General features: G+C 37.4%; 1 protein-coding gene across 1 annotated transcript; it reads right to left on the bottom strand.

The window, feature by feature from the left end:
• Nucleotides 1–6955: 6955 nt before the first annotated feature.
• FEM1C (fem-1 homolog C) lies at nucleotides 6956–20073 on the bottom strand. The gene is made up of 3 exons (XM_070938729.1): nucleotides 19942–20073; nucleotides 18063–18786; nucleotides 6956–9686 (listed from the first exon to the last, which is right to left on the bottom strand). The coding sequence occupies exons 2-3, from the start codon at nucleotides 18604–18606 to the stop codon at nucleotides 8377–8379; spliced, it is 1854 nt and encodes a 617-aa protein (XP_070794830.1). The 5' UTR covers nucleotides 18607–18786; nucleotides 19942–20073; the 3' UTR covers nucleotides 6956–8376.
• Between the last annotated feature and the right edge of the window lie 451 nt (nucleotides 20074–20524).

The following is a 20524-nucleotide window of genomic DNA, read 5'->3' as shown; positions in this document are numbered from 1 at the left end:
CACTATAGGTTCCTACATCTGAGAGACATGAGGGCATCTTGTCAGCAAATTGAAGCAACTCAAGATGCTGGGGAGAGGTTGCTGCTGTAGAAGTCATCAGGGACCTTGGTTGCATTGGTTAGGGTCTGGGTTTTTTGCACTTCTCTTTGTCCAAATATGCCACATCACCAGCATTCTCATGGATCTGACTTCCTGTCTCAAACCCCCACTGATGTTGTGATTTTGGGTTCTCAGAGTGAGAGAACATTTGTTCCTGTCACATCCTGCTGCTAGATGACAATCCTCACCTCTATCATATGATTAAGAGTAATTGTTTTGAATTGACTTGAACATAACAGTTGCATACTTACAATATCTATATATCTACATAATTACAAAAGAAATTGTGTCTGATGGATAAGACTAAAGGGCATTTAATCCAGGATTTTGTATCCCACAGATGCATTAAGGAAGCTTGCAAACATCATCAACTCACTCCTTTCATATGAATAGCTAGTATCACAAATCACGTACTACTATCTCACTTTTACAAAATGTTAGATAAATCATGGACAAATACATCATGACCACAGGACACATTTTTAAATATCACCCACTCCTCAGCAATAGGGCTTTCAAAAGATGGAATAAAGGTACCAGAGAGACTGAGGTGGAACTTTTGTCAGCCTGATTGTTCCATTTTGGAGAGTTGGGGATATGGTTTATTAAAGTAGATGCATTAAAAGTAAAAGGTAAAGGTAAAGGTTCCTCTTGCACATATGTGCTAGTCATTCCCAACTTTAGGGGGTGGTGCTCTTCTCTGTTTCAAAGCCGAAGAGCCAGCACTGTCCTAAGACGTCTCCATTGTCATGTGGCCGGCATGACTAAATACCAAAGGCGCACAGAATGCTGTTACCTTCCCATCAAAGGTGGTCCCAATTTTTCTACTTGCATTTTTTACATGCTTTCGAATTGCTAGGTTGGTAGAAGCTGGGACAAGTAACAGGAGCTCCCCCTGTTACGCGGCACTAGGGATTCGAACTGCTGAACTTTTGATCGACAAGCTCAGTGTCTTAGCCACTGCGCCACCGCATTCCTCACCACATTAAAAGTACTTATATGTTAATTTAAAACAAAAAATAATACCATTTAAATTAGTCATTGTGGGAATTTTCAGGGAATAATAAAGGGATTTAGAGACTGATTAAGGCTATTCACTACTATTTAGACCATTTCTTAATATTTTGTCTGCATAGCAACAGACTATAATTCAATATACACTAAATCAGAAAATGTTGGTCAGAAGACTTATAGTCTAAAATTTCATATTGGAATAAATGGCAAAATTGCATTATTTCAGTCATCATGCTTGGTTTGGCTACAGCAGGTGTTGAAAAAAGTGATGTCCCAATACAAATGAGGGAAGGGAAATTGAATTTCAAAGCAACAGATATTACACAAGTTAGTCTAGGAAATTTTAATGGGCATAGCTCAAGTAGTCAGAGTTTGCTCCGTTCCTTAATAAAATGCTTTTTAAGACTCAACATTCTGAAGGAAAAAGAAAATGAACACATGGCATTTTTTTAAAAAAAAAGCAGAACAAAACATTTGGAAGGAGCGCTATACAATTTTTACTACCTTTTAGTTTATTCAAATTAATAAGTAGCTTAATTCCATGAAAATCCACACATTAAGATTAAATATTGTTACATTAGAAGAAATGAGCTGAAAATTTGGGAAGGAAGCAAATGGAAGTTTAAAGAGACTTTGGTAAATGTGGGCGATGCCAATACCCTCATTAATTCAGAAATATAAGAATGACAAATTCTAGTTTGATGATTCATTCACTAAATCTTCAGATTAATTTGAGCAATGCTGTAGTTGTGTTGCCACTTTAATGTTGCACATAATTGAAGAATAATAGCTGTTCAGAACTCAGTTATAAGTAGATAATGTAGATAATAAGTAGACATAGCTAACACTTTGTGCTTAATTTGTGCTTTTGAAACATTCAGCTTTGGCCCTTCCACCATCAGAACTCATTTCTGAATAAGAACACTAGTTGTTAAAGTTATTTTTAGATGGCATTTTCTTGAATCACATTTCATATACTGTGTTCCACTAACAGCTTCATAAGCCAGACGATCCCATCTCTATTTAGTTTGAAATTGCTGTTGATTATTTGGAATAGAATGATATTTAAAAAGACAAAAATTATAAATATCTGCTTATCCTTAAAAAAATACATATATTTGATGCAACATGACAGATTTATCAAGGACAAGGCCTGTGTCAACAGTGAAATCTCCCTTAGTAGACCAATGTTTGTAGTGTTGCAATATTTTCAGCCTACCTTAATCCTAAAAGCTTAAGCAATCTTAAGCATTTCTCAATGATCTTAGTAAATTATACAGGATTTTCTTCAATGCGCCACTTCTTAAGCCTTATTGTAAACAATTCCAAGTGAGAATACATAAACACACACACAGAGATATAACAGGCATTCCTAGAACATGCCACTGCATGGCATCAGAAAAACATGAATGAATTTTCAATCAGCTGTGAAACTTAGTTTCATTCTTTCAATTCCTTTTATTTGAGATATTTCTACTTCCTTTAAAAAAAAAAAGCAATCCCACCCCACCCTATCCAAAAGTTTAAGCTGAAAGCAGTTTACAAAAGCCAATTTCTTATATTGCATTGCTGCATTCCCAAAACAATAAAAAAAATCTAAAACAACTATGTTATTAGTTTATTCAAGAAACAAGGACACTCAAAAGTTAAAAAAAACAGTAGTAGGTAACTATGAATTTTGCTGGGGAAGACAAGATGTAGGCTAATAAATTATTAATGTGAGAAATTGATATGTCCTAGCAAGTACATTTTCTTCACTTATGGTATCAATTTCAGTTATTTCTTTTGGGTTGCTCTTATCCAGGGGTGTCAAACTCAAGGCCCGCAAGCCAGATCCGGCCCACAGGGTGCTTAGATCTGGTCCACGGGGCCGCCCTGGAAACAGCAAAGGACAGGCCCATGGTACTTCAGCCTATGAAAACAGAGCCCATGGTTAGGATTAGGGTTAGACAATTGCAGCCGAAAACGGAGCCTAGATTGGTCATGCACAGCCCTCACGAGATCAGTTTTCGTTGGCAGAGTGCTAGCAAAACAAACTACTAACAAAAGTGGCATTTGATCACGAATGACGTCAAGCTGGCTCCCCCGAGGTCAAGCACAACCCTGATGTGGCCCTCAATTAAATCAAGTTTGACACCCCTGCTCTAGTCAAAAGTAGGAGCCCCTTTCTATAGAGGTTAAGACATCAGGTTGGAAAACTGTGAGCTCTAGCCCTGCCTTGGGTACAAAGCCACCTGAGTGAGATTGGGCCAGGCATTTCTTTGGGCTTAGGAAGGAGGCAATGACTAACCACTGCTGAAAAACTTGCCAAGGAAGCTGCAGGAATTTGTCCAGGCAGTCACCAGAAGTCAACACTGACTTGAAGGCATGCACTGCTTGCATGTGTGCACACAGGGAACCACTGAGTTCCTGCTTTATTACTACTGCTTTCAGCTTAGTAAGAGAATATTTAGAAATTCTCAGATGACTCACCAGCATTTACAGTAGAATCATTTGTAAGATGTTGGAATGCCCCTCATTAGAGGATAAGACATGTAAAATATAGGGTATTTTATATAATTATTTTATATAATTGTTTTACAATAGCTTGGAAAATCTCTAATACACACATAGTCTCTCATTCACTACTGACATCAACCCATTATGAATTTTCATAAGAACTAATATAATACTGGAAACACAATGCTATATATTGAGTCATTGAATTCAATAGGCCTTACCTCCAAAAATGGGTAGAAGTTGAAGCTTAAGAAAGCAGCAAATTGTCAAAATATTTTCACTGATAATGACAAAAGCATAACTCATCTTGCTTATGGCAATAGATCCCTATTGCTGTTTTACCATCAATTTTCAGGAAGTCTTGAATTAGAAATCTAACCCTAATGAAACTGTTAACAATTTCTATAGGAGCCCTTGTAGAATTTCTTACAACCAGACGTAAGATTGGCAGTTATTCTTATTGTTAAAAAAATTATTAAAAACTTGAATGTCAAAAGAGCCTTCAGGTGGTGGTGAGAATGATGAAATGTTGGCTGGCATGGTCAATAAAAAAGTGATTTGTCATGGCTGATGGATCAAATTGCTTAGAGATGATATAGGTATTTATTTAGTAAATTTATAGATGGCCCATCTCATATACAGTATGAGTCTATTTCTATTAAAATGAGTCTATCTCCATAAAATTAAAAATGACAAAAACTACTTAAAAACAACAAAAATAATATAAAAGTAGCAGCTGAGAAGTCTCTTAACAAACAAGTCATGACATGGGCTCACCCAAGCTATCAGTGTCAGGTTTCGAGGTCGTCTCAAATAAATTGCATTTCAAACAAAATCTTTGAAGAAAAATTCCCATTTATTAAGCACGACATTCTACCTCCGATTCATCGAAGCCAACACTGACTTCCAGACCCAAAACCCTCTTTCCGTTCCCCACTCTCCTGCACTCATTGGCCATCTTCCAAGTCATTCTACCCCTAATCTACTGCTCCAGCTCAAAGGAATTTCCCCCCTCCCATCCCATCTCCTAGGGGATATTATCTCCAGGGAAAATAAGTAGGTGAAAAGTCAAAGGTCCCTTTCCAGACACCTCCACTTCTCCTTCTTATGTCAGCACTAGAGTAAATGCAGCTTGAAGTGCTGACAATCAGGGCCCCAGATTAAATGGCAAGGCCAGGTTTTCAGCCCCTTGCAGAAGACCAGTAGGGTTGGGGCAAGACTAATTTTTGTGTGTGTAGGGTTAATGTTCTAGAACAGGGGTCTCCAAACTTGGGAACTTTTAAGACTTGTGGTCAACTCCCAGAGTTCACCAGCCAGCTGTGCTGAGCTTGGATACCCCTATTCTTAGAAGGCAGGGGTCATGGCAAAACAAGACTTTTCTCTTGAGACCCAACACATTATACTTTTTTGTACTCAGCACCTGAAATATTCCTCTCTCAGTTGGTCTAACAGGAATTGATGGAATCTTTGATAGTAAAACGTCAAATTTTTTACATAAACATGGTTAGAAGGATTGAAGCAGCATAAAACCATAAGGGTCCAATTTGGCTTGATTTACAGAGAGCCTACTTTATGAACAAAGTCATAAAGATTCATAAGGTATTATTTAGTTTACTGTGTGAATTTAGTCATAGTGGTTTATTGAACAAATAGTACTTGAGCAAACCAACTTTAGTATGATGCATACATCCAATGATTCTACTTTCTCATTACTCAGATCTCTTGTTGCCTATCACGACTTGGCAACTGACAATGCTAATTAATGGCAATTCTGCTTAAGGGAATGGAATTAGCAGGAATAGCTCTAGAAGCCATCCCAGGTGTGATTCACTAAAAACACAATTAGAGTAAAATTCCATAAAGCATATTGGCTGAGAATTCTGAAAATCCTTACTCAAATTAGACTGAGGATACCAGAATGAGAAAGTTTTAAAAGATGAAGGATATTTAAAACTTGAACACAGAAATCATACCAAAAACATCTGAAAGAAACAGCCTCAGATACCTAGCTAGCTAGGATACTGATCAAATGCTGGTTAGCTAGCTAGGATACTGATCAAATTGCACCTGGCCAGAATAGTATTTGAATACAATTAAGTGACAGATGCTTTCTACAGAAATCTGCAGTCCATATATGGGACTTATTTGATTTGTATCCCACCTTTATTATTTTTACAAATAAGTCAGTGAACATATCCAACATACCTTCCTCCTCCGCACAAGAACCTTGAGAGGTGCGTTGGGCTGAGAGTAATTGGGCCAGTCATTAAGTTGGATTTTATGGCTAAAATGGGACTTGAATTCATAGTCTCCTGCTTTCTCCTTAACCAGTAGACCAATCTGGCTCTCTAATATACAATATACAACTAATGTTTAGATTTTTACAGCAGTTAGGAATTTTCCATTGTATAAACTGAAAAATGTAAAAAGGTGCCATTTCTTTTCTCTGAGGTACTTCAAAGAGGTGCTTTGATTGAATGATAGCCAAGGAAAGCACTCATTACAGCTTTATAGAGTCCTTTTTAAACTATTGTTAACAATATAACCAGCTAAAATCCTGACAAACACCATATACTTTGCTTGATATTGACAAAGCATGCTCATGAATAGAACTGTGTTATTTTTCAAATCGGGCAAAAAATGTCTATAACAACTAACCTTAACATGCAAAGGTTATACACCCTCATAAAGGGTTCAGTTCTGATGTACTGTATGTCTATACCACAATAAACTGAAAATAAGCTAAAGTAACTATTCATTGAACTGGTATTATTTCCTTTACTATCCTATTGTATGTCAAATTTCTATTTTCATTTTTAAATAAATCACATTTTTATTATAATCATATTTTAGATCATTTATCTTATTAGATAAAAAATGATTAATAGTTTAAGCCTAGTGTATTAATTCCTCTTAACAATTTTTCCAAATGCAGGCAAAATATAAACCATGATTTATTTAAATTAAAATATATTCATCTTACTTCCCTAGGATACCAAACAGAATGAGAAGAAATGCAGGTTGAGATATTGCCTCTTTTGTTTTCATAAGGCTAATATCATACACAGTTACATATACTGTATTCTCTAATATTAATTTAAACATAGAAAAAAGACCTGTGGGATAATTTATATGAACAGCCATCCTGTGCATGTCACATTCAAATAAGTATTTTTTTTAAATCCTGCAACTGATTTATGTCAATGTTGATGCATCAAACTGATTCTGAATTTTTCCTGGATCATTAAAATATAGAGTAACTTATGTTGCATTTTTGAATTGAAAAGGCATTAGTAGTAGTATTACCATTAGATAGCAAATGAATAAAACACAAGACACCAGGTTAGATATAAAACAGGAATTCACATTATATTCCACTCAAGGAAAAGGAACATTTTATTTTCTTGAGAACCATTTTATTTAAGACAGTTGCAGGTCTAATATGCCATTATAAGTTTTATTATGAATCAACAATAAAGTGCTGAATTATATTAATTACCTGAATCTTAATCTCATTTGTAGTCTTTACTTATGGTTTCCTTATCAAGTCTAAAAAGCCCTTGCTGCTGTAATAGCTAAGCTGTTGTGCAAGTGTTAAAAAAATAGACAGCTTTCAGTGGAGGCTATGTAGGGCCTCTGATGTTTCCATAAATATGGCTAAGGTATTATAGAATAAAATGCATGCACATTATCCATAGGAGTTATTTTAAAATGAAGGGAGATTCTATAGAAGGCTTCTGTTTACAACCATATCATTAATTGTACTAACTGAAGGCTAGATCTGACAAGCATCATGCCAACATGCTTTAGTTTCTTTTGTGGTTAAGTGTCTTAAATTGTAATCTCAGACTGTCTGATCTAGTTATTCTTGCCAAATCTATAAAAAAAAATCAGATTAAATTTGAAATAAAATTTCTATGCCTAGTCGCATAGTCAGCCCCAGCAAAAACAATAGGGCAGAGGAGAAGATAGCAATATATTACTTCTCTCTGCTTGCAACAAGACTTATTAAAACAACTTTCACTCTTAATTTAAAGTGGGTTTGCCAACATGAGCACATTTTACTCCAAATTCAGCACAAAACTCTGTAAAAAAACCAATAGAAAGCAACTGCAGAAACAGCTGGGGGGGGAAAAAGTCAAATTAAAGTTTATACAGCTGACAAAAACTGTCAGGCTGTAAACGGCATATTCCCAAGAAAGTTCTAACAAACTGCAAGAACACAGTATCAGAGCTGGAACTAGCCAAGTGGTGCATAGAAATATGCCAACACAAAAACAGTCATATTGAAGCCAGTGCATAGAGAGGATAAAAGCACTTATGGTAATTGCAAATGTCAACAAGTCTTTACAACTTGTATAGTTCAGCAATGAACTCATTAGAAAAAAGTAGAAATGCTCAAGCAAGAACAAAAAAAATGATTTCCCAACTATAGAAGATTCACACACTAGTAAGAATAAGACATCACAAAATTATTCAATTCAGTCCTAAACAACCAACAGGCAAACTAAACCAGAATAGACAAGCCTTTGGCTGGCAATTTAAGTGAGTCCAAATAGTGTTACATTTCTAAATAATCCACAAAATATATTATATGATATGTTTCTTTTAAATACTGGGTAACCAATTCTGCAGATCCATTTCTAATGATTTAGTCAATTATCAAGATAGACCAAGCTGAATGAACAATGATGTGTCGCTGGCATATCATAACTATGTTGCTAACTCATGCTCCCACAGTTCCAAGAGTCTATTGTGAGGCTATCATCTATGTAGCAAAACGAATTTCTCAAGTTTTTCTGGGATGTGCCCTTGGTAATGTATGCAATGATTCACAATGACACGGGCAGCAAGACACTGCAATGTAGTATGGTTGATGGGCTGGATCAAGTTCTTTGCCATCTTTTTTTCATCCAGCAAGTCAATAGCAGTTTGTTTGTGTAAGTTTGTTGCATCAAAATGTGCACCTGACTTGATAAGAAGATTCATAATGTCAGGATGGTTGTTCAGTGCAGATATGTGCAAAGGGCTGTTGTCATCAGAGTCTCTAGCATTTACATCAGCACCACATTCCACTAATATAGCTGTGACTTGCAAAGAAGGAAATTTGCAAACTGGGTAGCGCCCCACACAAGTTGTGTTCTTATCAACAGCCAAGTGGAGCGGGCTAAAGTTATTCTTTCCCCTAGGATGCAACTTCAGAAATCGATATATTGTCTGTTTCTTAAAATGATCTTGTTCAGTACTACAAGGAACTTTTTCCAATAAGCAAATTAAATGCAAAATGATGGAAAGCGCTTTGTTGAGCTGTATTTGGTCAGGTGGACACTGAGTCTGTTTGATAGCACGTTCTATTTCAAGGACACTTTTGCACAGTATACCCATAAGATCATCAAAGGTAACTGTTGTGCCCAGTAGACCTTTTGCCCTGTCCTGTAACATGAATGAAAAGAGTTCAGCAAATGATAAAAGACTGCTAGCAGTCATAGGGCTCAGAGGGTCCAAATTACTCTGCTGCATGTCCAAAGCGTATTTCCAGAGATTGATACATCGTTTGAAGTTTCCAGAATCTGCATAGACAGCACCCCTGTACCGAATATAGTAGGATGTATCTGGGTGAGAAGGGCCAAGAATACGTTCTCTAATTAGCAATGCCTGCATTCTCATCTCATCAGGATCTGCAATTAGGTTCTCTAACTCTTCAGCATTGTTCACCTCCTTGGCATAATCATAGGCCATAATTAATGTCTGAGGTATAGGTTTGTTGAGAACATTAGTCCTATCGCTGTACCTCATATCCATAGCTCTTTTCCAGTACTTCAAAGCACCAAGCAAATCTCTCTTTTTGTCCACAAATGTGGCTCCTAAGAGTTCCAGGGCATTGATGCATTCTGTTTTGCTTGTCTCGACATGCTGAGTCAAAAAGTCAACTATGTTTGTGTGGCCTGTAACACTTGCAGAGAGAAGGGGAGTCATCCCGTAACCATCTTTTTCCATCTTTGCACAATACTTCAGAAGCATCTTCATGATTTCCAGGCTACCGGATTCTGCACAGTCATGCAATGCTGTATTTCCTATTAGAAAAGAGAAAGCAATGATAATGAATTTAACTATAATCTTCAGAGCAAGACTATATCTATTATAAGCATCTAATAAAGGAAAAATGCAGTTTAAATATCAAATACATTATCTAATTCTAACTGCTGAAATGGTATTTCATATCCTAAGTAGATATGCAAATAAACAAACATCCAAGAGTAGTATAATTATTTCAACAGCATATCAAAAAGACTATTTATCAGATCATAGAAAAATAGTCAGTATTACACAGAGAGGGGTGTGTGTGTGTGTGTGTGTGTGTGTGTGTGTGTGTGTCACATACTGTAACAACCGGTTTGCCCAGAACTGAAAATGTGAGCGCGTGGGCGCACAAGCTCACTTCTCTTGGGTGCGCGCTTTCCATGCATGCGCGCGGCATCAAAAAACCAGCGATTATATAGGACGTAATAGCACTAGGATGGGAGGGCAGGGCCAGCTGCTGGTCAGAACTACTGGTTTGCTTGAAACAGTCCGAACCAGCAGCAGCCCACCACTGTATATACCTTAAAATTTGCCAATTTTCCTGCAACTTTTCAGCAGACATTCTTACTGTATTCTGACTGTATAAAAGAAATCCCATTCTATATGTTTGTCCTTCTAACCAATATTCAGGCCTTTAGATAAGTGAATAAAAGAGAAGAGCACTTGAATAATGACAGGATCATTGAGGAAGGGCTTTCTCTGTCCCTCAACTCAGAATAGTATTCAATAGTAGTCAAGCAGAATAGTAAAATATAGTATCCAAATAAAAAAAGAAAAACATAAACACTGGTATCTTTTTCTGTTATGTTTTAGAATTCCTAGTCTACAATTCATGTGACGTCAGTTTCAAGCTGACAGCCTAGATTAGATCAGGAAACAACTCCACAGAAAAACTAGAACTATACTTTATAGAGATAGGATAATGCAACAGAATGTTGCCTGTCTTTTCTATCCCTCTGGGCTTAACACATATTTCTGCACGTTATTGTCTTAATGGCTTCTGAATAGCTTCTCCAAGGTCATTTCTATGGCTCCTTCCATATGATGGACTAGGTCAGGGCTGTCAAACTCAAGGCCCGCGGGCCAGATCCAGCCTGTAGGGTGCTTAGATATGGCCTGCAGTGCCATCCTGGAAACAGTGAAGGACCGGCCCGTGGTGCCTCTGCCAGCGAAAACGGAGCTCCATTTTCACTTGCAGAGGGTTGCAGGAGGCCGTCACAGCTGAAAATGGGGCACGCCAAAAGGCCATCACACCGAAAACTCCCACCCTGGCCACACCCAAGATCAAACACAACCATGATCACAACCTCGATGAAGGCCAATCCTTTGACACCCCTGGACTAGGTTCTTCAAAAATCAGGGTAGCATATTGGATATAATATTGGGCTATAACTGGAAGTTTGCTGAATGATTTTGAGTTAACCACTCCACCAAGCCAACCTCACATGATTGTTGTGGGAAAAACAAATAACAAAATAAAACAAAACAACCACCTTATGCAGAGATGAAATCTTGGGAGAAAAAAAGACAGAACATAAATAAATAAAAATAAATTATCGACCAATGGTGCTCACCTTGTCAATTCAAAATGCTAAGATATTTCAGATCAAACATTCAGATCAAATCAGGTATCGAATCAGGTATTCAATACTAACAGCCAAATATAGTTTAATTATTTTTATTAAATGTATCTATTATTTTAAATAGTGCAGTTGAATCGCAATGTTAGCTTAAGGATATGATGTATCAAAGTATTATTTTGAATATCAAAATGGTATAAACAAATTGATTTCACAGGCAGCCTTACTTTGGGTACATGCTTGAAACAGACCAACTTGTAGCTATCTAAACTGCAAATTCTCACATACTATACACATGAAACAGTGGTTACTCTTAACTAACTTCCACTATTTCTTGCAGGAACATGCTGAATGTTAAATATATTTATTATTCCAAAACAAAGTGTGTACATATATTACATATGTAGTTTAATATAGGCAGAAGGCTGCAAGACAGAAAAGCTGATACAAAGTGTTGCTTTGCTCTCCTACTGCTTTACCACACAACTGTCTTGATAGATTCATTCTAAAATTATGCTGACATTCAAGTGTTCTATCCTAACAGTGAAGTGAGATATTGTGATGTTTCAAAATGGACCAACAATATACTACTACTGGAAAGCTTTCTGCAAAAGTTTTTTTTTTAAACAGCCAAAGGAAAAATGACATGAATTAATTTACAAAATTATATACTTATTTGGGGAGGGAGGGAGGATCTTTGTAAGCTAGCAGGGAACGTTCACTGAGGAAACAGTCATCAAGGCAGTTAAGGATATACTAATACAAGCAGAGCACCTTTAAAAATGGTATGGACATCTGAAGTTTGATATCAGTTAAGCCTGGAAATTTCCAAAACCATATTTTACCAACTTCTCTCCTTAGATCCCACAATAACATATAACAGAAGTATGCAATCTGATGAAAGAATTTCCTACGGATATATGAGAATTTATCCACAGGGAAATCCAAGGAATTCTAACCAATCATCTTTAGCTATTTTCCAAACTACACAAACCAGGCAACCTCGGCGTTGTCTTAAGCACAGGACAGAATATCTGGTTTCACTGATTCTGTGCTCAGATTTTATGCCACCAACACTTCCAGCTTCATAGGAGACACCACAGACTTCCTAAGAAAATTGACCTCCATAAGCAACAAAACCATTTAAGCCACCAGGGATGTTGAAGTACTATACACTATAAACCCTCATAAACCTAGACTCCAAGCTATCAAAAATATCATCACTAAAGTCCAAACATACACCTTACTACCAGACTGTGATTTTGTATTTATCTATAACTATTTCACCTTTGGCATGTGCCTGCCGGTCAGTGGCAGACTATATGCACAGCTCTCAATATGACAACATTTTCATGGCTGATCTAGAACAATATTTTAACTTACTCCATAAATCCCGTCCTTTTAATTTTCATTATCTGAACTGATAGAAATTAATCTTTCTCAAAATTCTATTATGATTTCCACAACTTTCATGTCACCATCAACCTTGGCCTAAACCTATCCACAGAATAATCTATTTCTCCAATGTTAATTTAGTATCATTACCATAGTATCAATGGACACAAAAGCACATTAAAAAGGAAACCTACAGATTGCCATGTATATGCACTTGACAAAATAGTCACCTAATGGAATTAAACCAGCATTTAGGAGGTTGAACCACTTATCTAGTGAGTCAATAGACAAATCAACAAAGCCTGATCGATTTCCAAAGATGGCCTATTAAAAGAAACAAAAAAAAGAAGAGACCATTGATCAACAGAACTACAAATCACAGCTCAAACCACTCAAGTACATTATTAACAAGCTACAGCCCCTACTAGACAATTACAATGCATTTTGTCAGACACTAGACAACAAGTCCAAACTTGCATACAGACAACCTGAAGCAGATTCTCACAAACAACAAGAAGCAAGATGTCAACGTGAGAACTAGCCCTTGCAACAATCCCAGATGTCTAATTTGCCCCTACTTCTGTATCAATAGCACCATTACAAGTCCCAACAAATACATATTCAAGATTAGAAATATCTTCATATATTCTTCCTCTAATATAGTAAGATATATATTACAGCAATGCCCTCTGGATTCTATGCATGACAGATGGGAGAAACTTTGTGCAAAAGAACAAAATAACTTATATCAGAACTTAAAACAAGAACAAAGTAATATCCAAACATAATACAACTGACCAAGAAATTGCCAAACTCACATACATCAAAACATCTCAGGCAATCTCAACATAGTGGGTTTTTATACATTAAAATTATTAGTTGATAAACAATTTATAATCTTATCTCACATCTAATCTATATATCCAATCTAAATACACCTCTCCCGTATTTCATTTCACTTTAAATGTTACATCAATTTAGTCACTTTATGCATCTTTAGGAGTGAGTTGCAGCTCAAGGAAATTTATAATGGATAGGACTAATATCACATATGTGGATGGGACTGGGTTAAAAATAAAGATAATTTGTGTTTTTTTAAAATCCAAATCTTATGCTTATTTTAGATTTGTACTACAGCTCATATATTTTCCTACTTTAAAACAGGGGAAAATGTAGTTATTTTTTTGTCAATCACAACAATCCCAGAGTGAACTTTGAAGATTGCAAGACCCACTTTATAACATTAGGTCAGTTTGCCAGATTATTCTATTTGTTATAGCTGGATTCAGAGTCAAGAAATATGAAATATAAAAAAATATCCCTCTTGAAAGCATTTACTTATCCTTACACTTTACTTAGACCCAACCATAAAGAGCTTACTATTTATACATCCACAAAAGGATTAAAGAAGTACAATGTATAATGGCCTTCCTCATGTTGAAAGAATACTTAATATATTTATACAAACAGTACATGATGAAACTACTTTTTATCTATTCAGCAAAAGAAATTGTTTTGAACTTTTTAAATTGATCTTCTACATTCCAATATTACCACCGGCTCCTAAAATTCACTGAAATATTTTTCTATTCTAACAATTCAAATAAATATATTTCAAATAGCTATATATTTACTTCAGCTTCTTTCTTAACTATGTCCTTAATTTACTATTTAAGCTAAAAACATAAGCTTAGTTGCTGAAAGTACTAGAATGCCATAGGATTTTATCATCAATAATTTCATCTTCAATTATACCGATATAGTATAATTATTATAGGTAGTCCTCAATTTACAACCACCAATGAGCCCAAAAATTCTGTTGCTAAGTGACTCAGTTGTTAAGTGAGATTTGCCCCATTTTACTATCTTTTTTGTCACAGTTACAGTAAGTGAATCACTGCAGTTGTTAAATTAGTAACCCAGTTGTTAAGTGAATCTGGCTTCTCCATTGATGTTGCTTGTCAGGAAGTCACAAAAGGTAATCAAATAACCTGGGGGCATTGCACCCATCCTGAGTCAGTAATAATAATAATAATAATAATAATAATTTTATTTCTATACCGCCCTTCTCCCGAAGGACTCAGGGCGGTGTACAGCCTATTTAAAAACACAAGACAAAACAGCAATTAAAATTTAAAATGATTAAATAATTTGGCTCAATTAAAACCCCAGAAATTTAAAATACCCCAATTTAAAACTATTATGTTGATAGCCCGGCCTGGCGGAACAACAGGGTCTTCAGTGCGCAGAGAAACACACGGAGGTCGGAGATCTTACGTATTTCCGGGGGCAGTTCATTCCACAGGGCTGGGGCTCCCACAGAGAAGGCCCTCCCCCTGGGTGTCGCCAGCCGACATAACTTGGCCGATGGCACCCTGAGGAGACCCTCTTTGTGGGAGCGGACTGGTCGGTGGGAGGCTATTGGTGGCAGAAGACGGTCTCGAAGGTACCCGGGTCCTATGCCATATTCTACTATCACTTCAACAGAAGATAAAATACCTGTGTATTCTGGGAAAAAAATATTATTTACAGATACCCATTTAGCAAAGCCTCCCTGACAATGAAACAGATGGTATTAGAAAAACTGTCTTTATTAGATTTAATCAAAGTTTATAGATTTTTGCTATTTTCTGATGCAGATAGACTATCAACCCTATTTGCATCATATTGAATTTGATGGTACTTGTTCCCCTAAACTTAAAAAAACAGAATATTTGAATTGATAGAAACATAAACACTTCTTTTAACACAATCAGACTATTATGTTTGCTAATGCTCGATTTGGTAGAATACACTCCATTGCTCCATAACTTGGGAAAAGTTTTAGATTAATAACTCATTATGACTTATTTGAAAAATGCTTTCAAAACATTGATTGCTTTGAAAGATAAAATTACTATATTGTGATGTTCTCCAACACTATCTATATTTAAGTATTTCCCAAGCACCAATAACTTTTATTTCTATGTTGTTGCGTCTGTTAATAATTTCAGTAAATTACAGATTTTCAGAACTTGAATTATTTACACATTTTAAACTGAAAACTGATGTTATGAAGCCATCAAATTGTTTAGCTTCAAGTCCTGATTTAACTCAGTAAGTAGCTTAACTCAGTAAATAAGTTAACTGGGTAGTCACCATCTTTCAGCCCAAACTACTAAACAGAATTTTTATTGTACTGAGAAAATGATACATATTCCATTTCTATTGCTTTAAGTGTAAATAATAGGGAAATGCAATTAATAAATAGTACGTTGTTAAACAGAATAATGGACAAACTGACAATGGTTGGTAAAATTATTTGTATTACACCCATAAGTCAAGGATAGGTTGCAATCAATAAAAAAACAACTCACCTCCTGAAAGTCCCCTCTCATATAAACAATCAGGTCATACTTCAAAGATTGGAGGAAAACATTCATACAAGGGCCTATAAGATCCCATTTACCTAACTTAAATTATCAAGTTCTTTATTAATGAGAAAATTCTATTGAAAAGTCTTGGCCTACACATAACATTAAACAATGGCTTATTATGTTTACACATAAAGCAAAATGTATCCATTGAAAGCACTGCTAGTAAATACTCTCCGTCCTGTACCTTCTCTTCCTACAAAGAGGAATAAAACAAAATCTGTTCTGAGTTTAGCACAGTCTGATATTTTAAAATAAAATTACTATACTGTGACTAAAATACTAAACAAACCACCTTCTATTCTGGATTATATCTGCAGATTGCTTAACAAATTAGTGTTTATTTTAAACCATAAAACCTAGTTTATAAGCAACTGTTACATTTTTAAAAAATGTTAAATTATTCTTTTCATTTCTTTCCCTGGTCATGGAAAAATGAAATAATAATATATAAGAAATCTTGGCATAAAGTTCATATGATATGCAGGTTATGTATGAATCTGTCTTTACAAAAAATTAGAAAAATAACGTATTAAAATGAGGCTGAGAATTTAAGGAAAGGAGGTTAGGCTGTACTGGCAAGTTCAGTAACAGCAGTATTCTTCATGTTATAAAAATAGAATTCATCATACACTGCTCTAAGAGCAGAACTTATATTTCAATTATGACTCATTCAGTAACACAGTGAAAACTGACAGGGCTAGAAGTTCACTAAGCAACAGAAAGAAGAGCACTGAATATTGTTTAGAAATTGTGTAGTGATTTTTAATAACTATGTTGTAATTCTGCATTAATCTGTGAGATAAACTAACATAATTACCATACTCTATATGAGAAGTTAATAGATTACTTTATGAATTTATAACTAAAATCACAATCACAGACATCCCTAAACAAGTCATTCATACTCAATTTATAAAAATCTTACTATCACACAATATTTAATTGCATGAGTATTATGAACAATTAAATATATTTCACCCCTGCCAAATTTTGGAAGAATGAAAGCTATGTGTAATGCCAGATTCTTGTAACATTTTTTTTTAAATGGGAAGATAGAATCAAGTGTATCTGAGTCACAGACAGGCTAGTTAAAATAAACAGTAGACTGAAAGAATGGTCATACCTACTAAATCAGGAACTATGTTAAAAATGAGGAAAAGGTGTTATGAAAATATAACCACATGTTCATAACTAGAACAAAAAGACAAGGCCGGGCAGCTGCCATCACAGTATAAATTAGAGGAACACTTTGAACATTGTTTCAGTAGCCTAGGGAGGACCATAAGAAGAACACAAAGGGATCTGTTGTGATCCTAATACCACATCCTTTGTTTATTCCACCATAGAATGACTAATTTCATTCAGTTCCTTATCATAAAAATTTCAGCAGGTGGCAGCACCTGGCTTACATCGGTCTGAGTTCTGAAGTTATGTAGAATTGGGCCTGATTAGAACCTGCAGGGTTGCTGATGACAAAATCCCACGAAAAGGCAATATATATGGATGTTTCCATGTAGGCATCAGGGACTGAGATTGATTCATAGGCAGCTTTCTTTTATCACAGGTTAGTTAGCACTTTTAAATAAACAATATATCTATAAAAAACAACTTTCTATTTCGTTTCTCTATTTAGTAGGTACTGATAAAATTCATGACCAAAAAAACCCCAAAAACAAATCCTAGGTTCCACACAATGCTTTTAGAAAAAATGTATCACACTATTCCAAAACATGCATGCATATAGTCTTAATTTTATATACAAAATATAATACTGGCAGAATTATAGGCAGAATATATCCTAAATAATATTTTTTTAAAAAACTATAATTAATATGATAAAGCTTATGAAAGCCTAGGTAAATACTGGAAAAACAAATCAAAATGTGATTTAGTCTGCTCACACTTTGAACCTTTGACATGAATATTCTGAAGAGAGATTTTTAGGAGTTGCCCTTTTGAAAATGGATACTGAACTCACCTTTGACACTTTTTCTATTTACATCTGCCCCTTTCTCAAGTAAATACTGCGCAATTTCTTTGTGTCCTTTGTAGCAAGATATCATAAGACATGTATGTCCGTGACGGTTAGACACTTCCAAGTCTGCTTTGTGTTCCACAAGGTACTTTACAATTTCTAGGTGACCATCAAAGCAGGCAGCTCTGAGAGGTGTTGAGTTTGTCAAAGTGGTATTGTTGACAGATGCTCCATGATTTAATAAAGACTGAACCACTTTCAAATGACCAGCTGCTGATGCTGCCCATAGCGGTGGTGCCCCTTCAATAGTTTCACCATCAAAATTCACAGAACCACCAATTTCTATAGAAGCACTGCAATGTTCCAGTAGGTGTTCCACCATGTCAAGATGCCCATATCGGGCTGCCATTAGGAGGGGAGTGGCACCATTTGTTTTTTCTGACATCAGCAAAGCCACCTCGTCTTTAGTTTTATTTGCCAGTAACTTGGTGAGGAGTCGCAACTTGCCATCACGAGCAGCATTGAATACGGCTGTCTTAAGATCCATTTAGTCTTTTCCTCTCAGTTGGATTTGTTCTTCAGAAGCAAGATGAATGCAAGACGCCTGTGCTCTGGGACCACAAATTTGGATATTGTTCTGAGAGTTATCCTTGGCAGATGTGTTACCGTTGTACACAACATCAACTTTCAACATGGGACTTCCAAAGCAAGCGCTATACTTTGCAGCCTAGAACAAAATACATATTTTAGATTGGTGAATTATAGAAGCAGCTACCCTATTTTTAATACCTGCTCTTTATCCAATATTTAAATTTCCCTTTTATACTTTTTATAATTTTAGAGCCTTTAATAATACTGTTTTGTAAATATTTGTTTTGTGGCTTTGTTGACACTGCCTAGAGATGGGCAACTATATAAAATTATGAATAAATAAGTGAACATATTGTTCAAATGATTTTTTATTTATTATCAAGTGAAACACTTGGAACAATGCCTGGGCCCATATTTACACTCTCTTTCCTCAGAAGTCCCCTCCAACAACAACAAAAAACCCCAGCTGAAATCATCCATTTTCTCAGAATTACGTTGTAAATTATTACAGCAATCCCGAGAGTATCTTGCTCGACCAAGCCTGAAATCCATCCTGGGAACAACCCTTCCGACAATCTATATTGGCACATTTAGACTGCAATTACTCGGTCGGTCACAAAACAGTCAAGGATGTGAGTGCTGGGGGTTTAAGTTTGTCCTGAAAATATCACCGACCTCCCTCTCTCCACTACCCCAAGCACGAAGCGCGCCCTCAACCTCGAGGAGACCTGAAGTCTACCTTTCCGCCAGCTTTTCCTTTCTCTCTCAAAACGACTGAGCGACCACGAACACCTAACCTTATTGCTCCCCTTCTCGAAACTCGACTCCCGCATGCGAGGACCTCAACCTAGTATGTCGGGATGCCTCTTTCCCCCCCACCTCCCGCCGCCGCAACTGCAAAATCGTTACGGGCACGACGCGACTCTGAACGCCCTTTGTCACGTCTCTTCCTTGGGGAGCGTCCGGTGGCGAAGGGCAGCAGAAGCGAGCAAGCCAGGCAGCCAGCCAGCCAGCCCCGGCCCCCTCGGCTTCCAAGGAAGTCCCTACCCCCGCTCGCAATCCCGGCTGGCGGCCGGTGCCCGTTTCACTTTCCCTTTACCCGCCCTTCAGGTTTCGCTGCTGCCGCCGCCTCTCAACCGCTTTTTTCACTCCCCTTTACTATCCCCGACAGTCAGGCGGCCGGACGGGCGTCTAGGAGAGCGAGGCCAGGGCGGAGACTATGGACGGGGCTCTCTCTTTCCTCCCCCCTACCCGTCTGAGCAAACGATCCCGGCCAGGCAAACGGAACTACCTTCCCGAGGCGCGTCGAAGGATCGCGTCGTCGACTCGGCTTCCCCGAAGCAGCTTCCGCGCCGCTTCTTTACACCGAAGCCTCCGCCACCGCCGCGCCTCGTTCCCAACGCAGCTCCTCCATGACAGGGCAGGCGCTCCCGACAGCAACGACCGAGCCTCCGCCCTCTCCTCCCCTCCCGGCTCCAGCGAATAAAACACACCCTACCTTACTATCGCCCGCCTCTCTCCAGCCCTCCCTTCAGATCAGGCCCAAATGGGGGAAAAGCGTAAGGCGCAAGGAGGGAGGAGGAGGGGCCTCGGCGAAGAATCAAGTTAGGCTGAGAGCGCAGGAACGAAGACGGTTGAGAAGGCGAGGGCGGGTGCTAAACTGATGTGGGGCGGCGCGGTGAGTTGTGGGCGGCTGCTGACTTCTGGCCTGAGGGAAGTCGGAGAAGTCGAGTCGGGCAACGCTGAGCTAAATTAGCACATAATGGAGGCGAACGGGCGCCAAAGGAGCGTGGCCTATGAGCAAGCCGACTCCGTTGAGGCTTCCCCTGGCGCGCTGCCAGTCTGACTCAGTTTCCCGCCCGCTGCGTGCGGCC

This window comes from Pituophis catenifer, unplaced genomic scaffold, assembly GCF_029215685.1.
Source record: "Pituophis catenifer annectens isolate HBS135680 unplaced genomic scaffold, rPitCat1.0.hap2 SCAF_2, whole genome shotgun sequence".
NCBI lineage: Eukaryota > Metazoa > Chordata > Lepidosauria > Squamata > Colubridae > Pituophis > Pituophis catenifer.
This window is presented reverse-complemented; position numbering and strand designations above follow the sequence as displayed.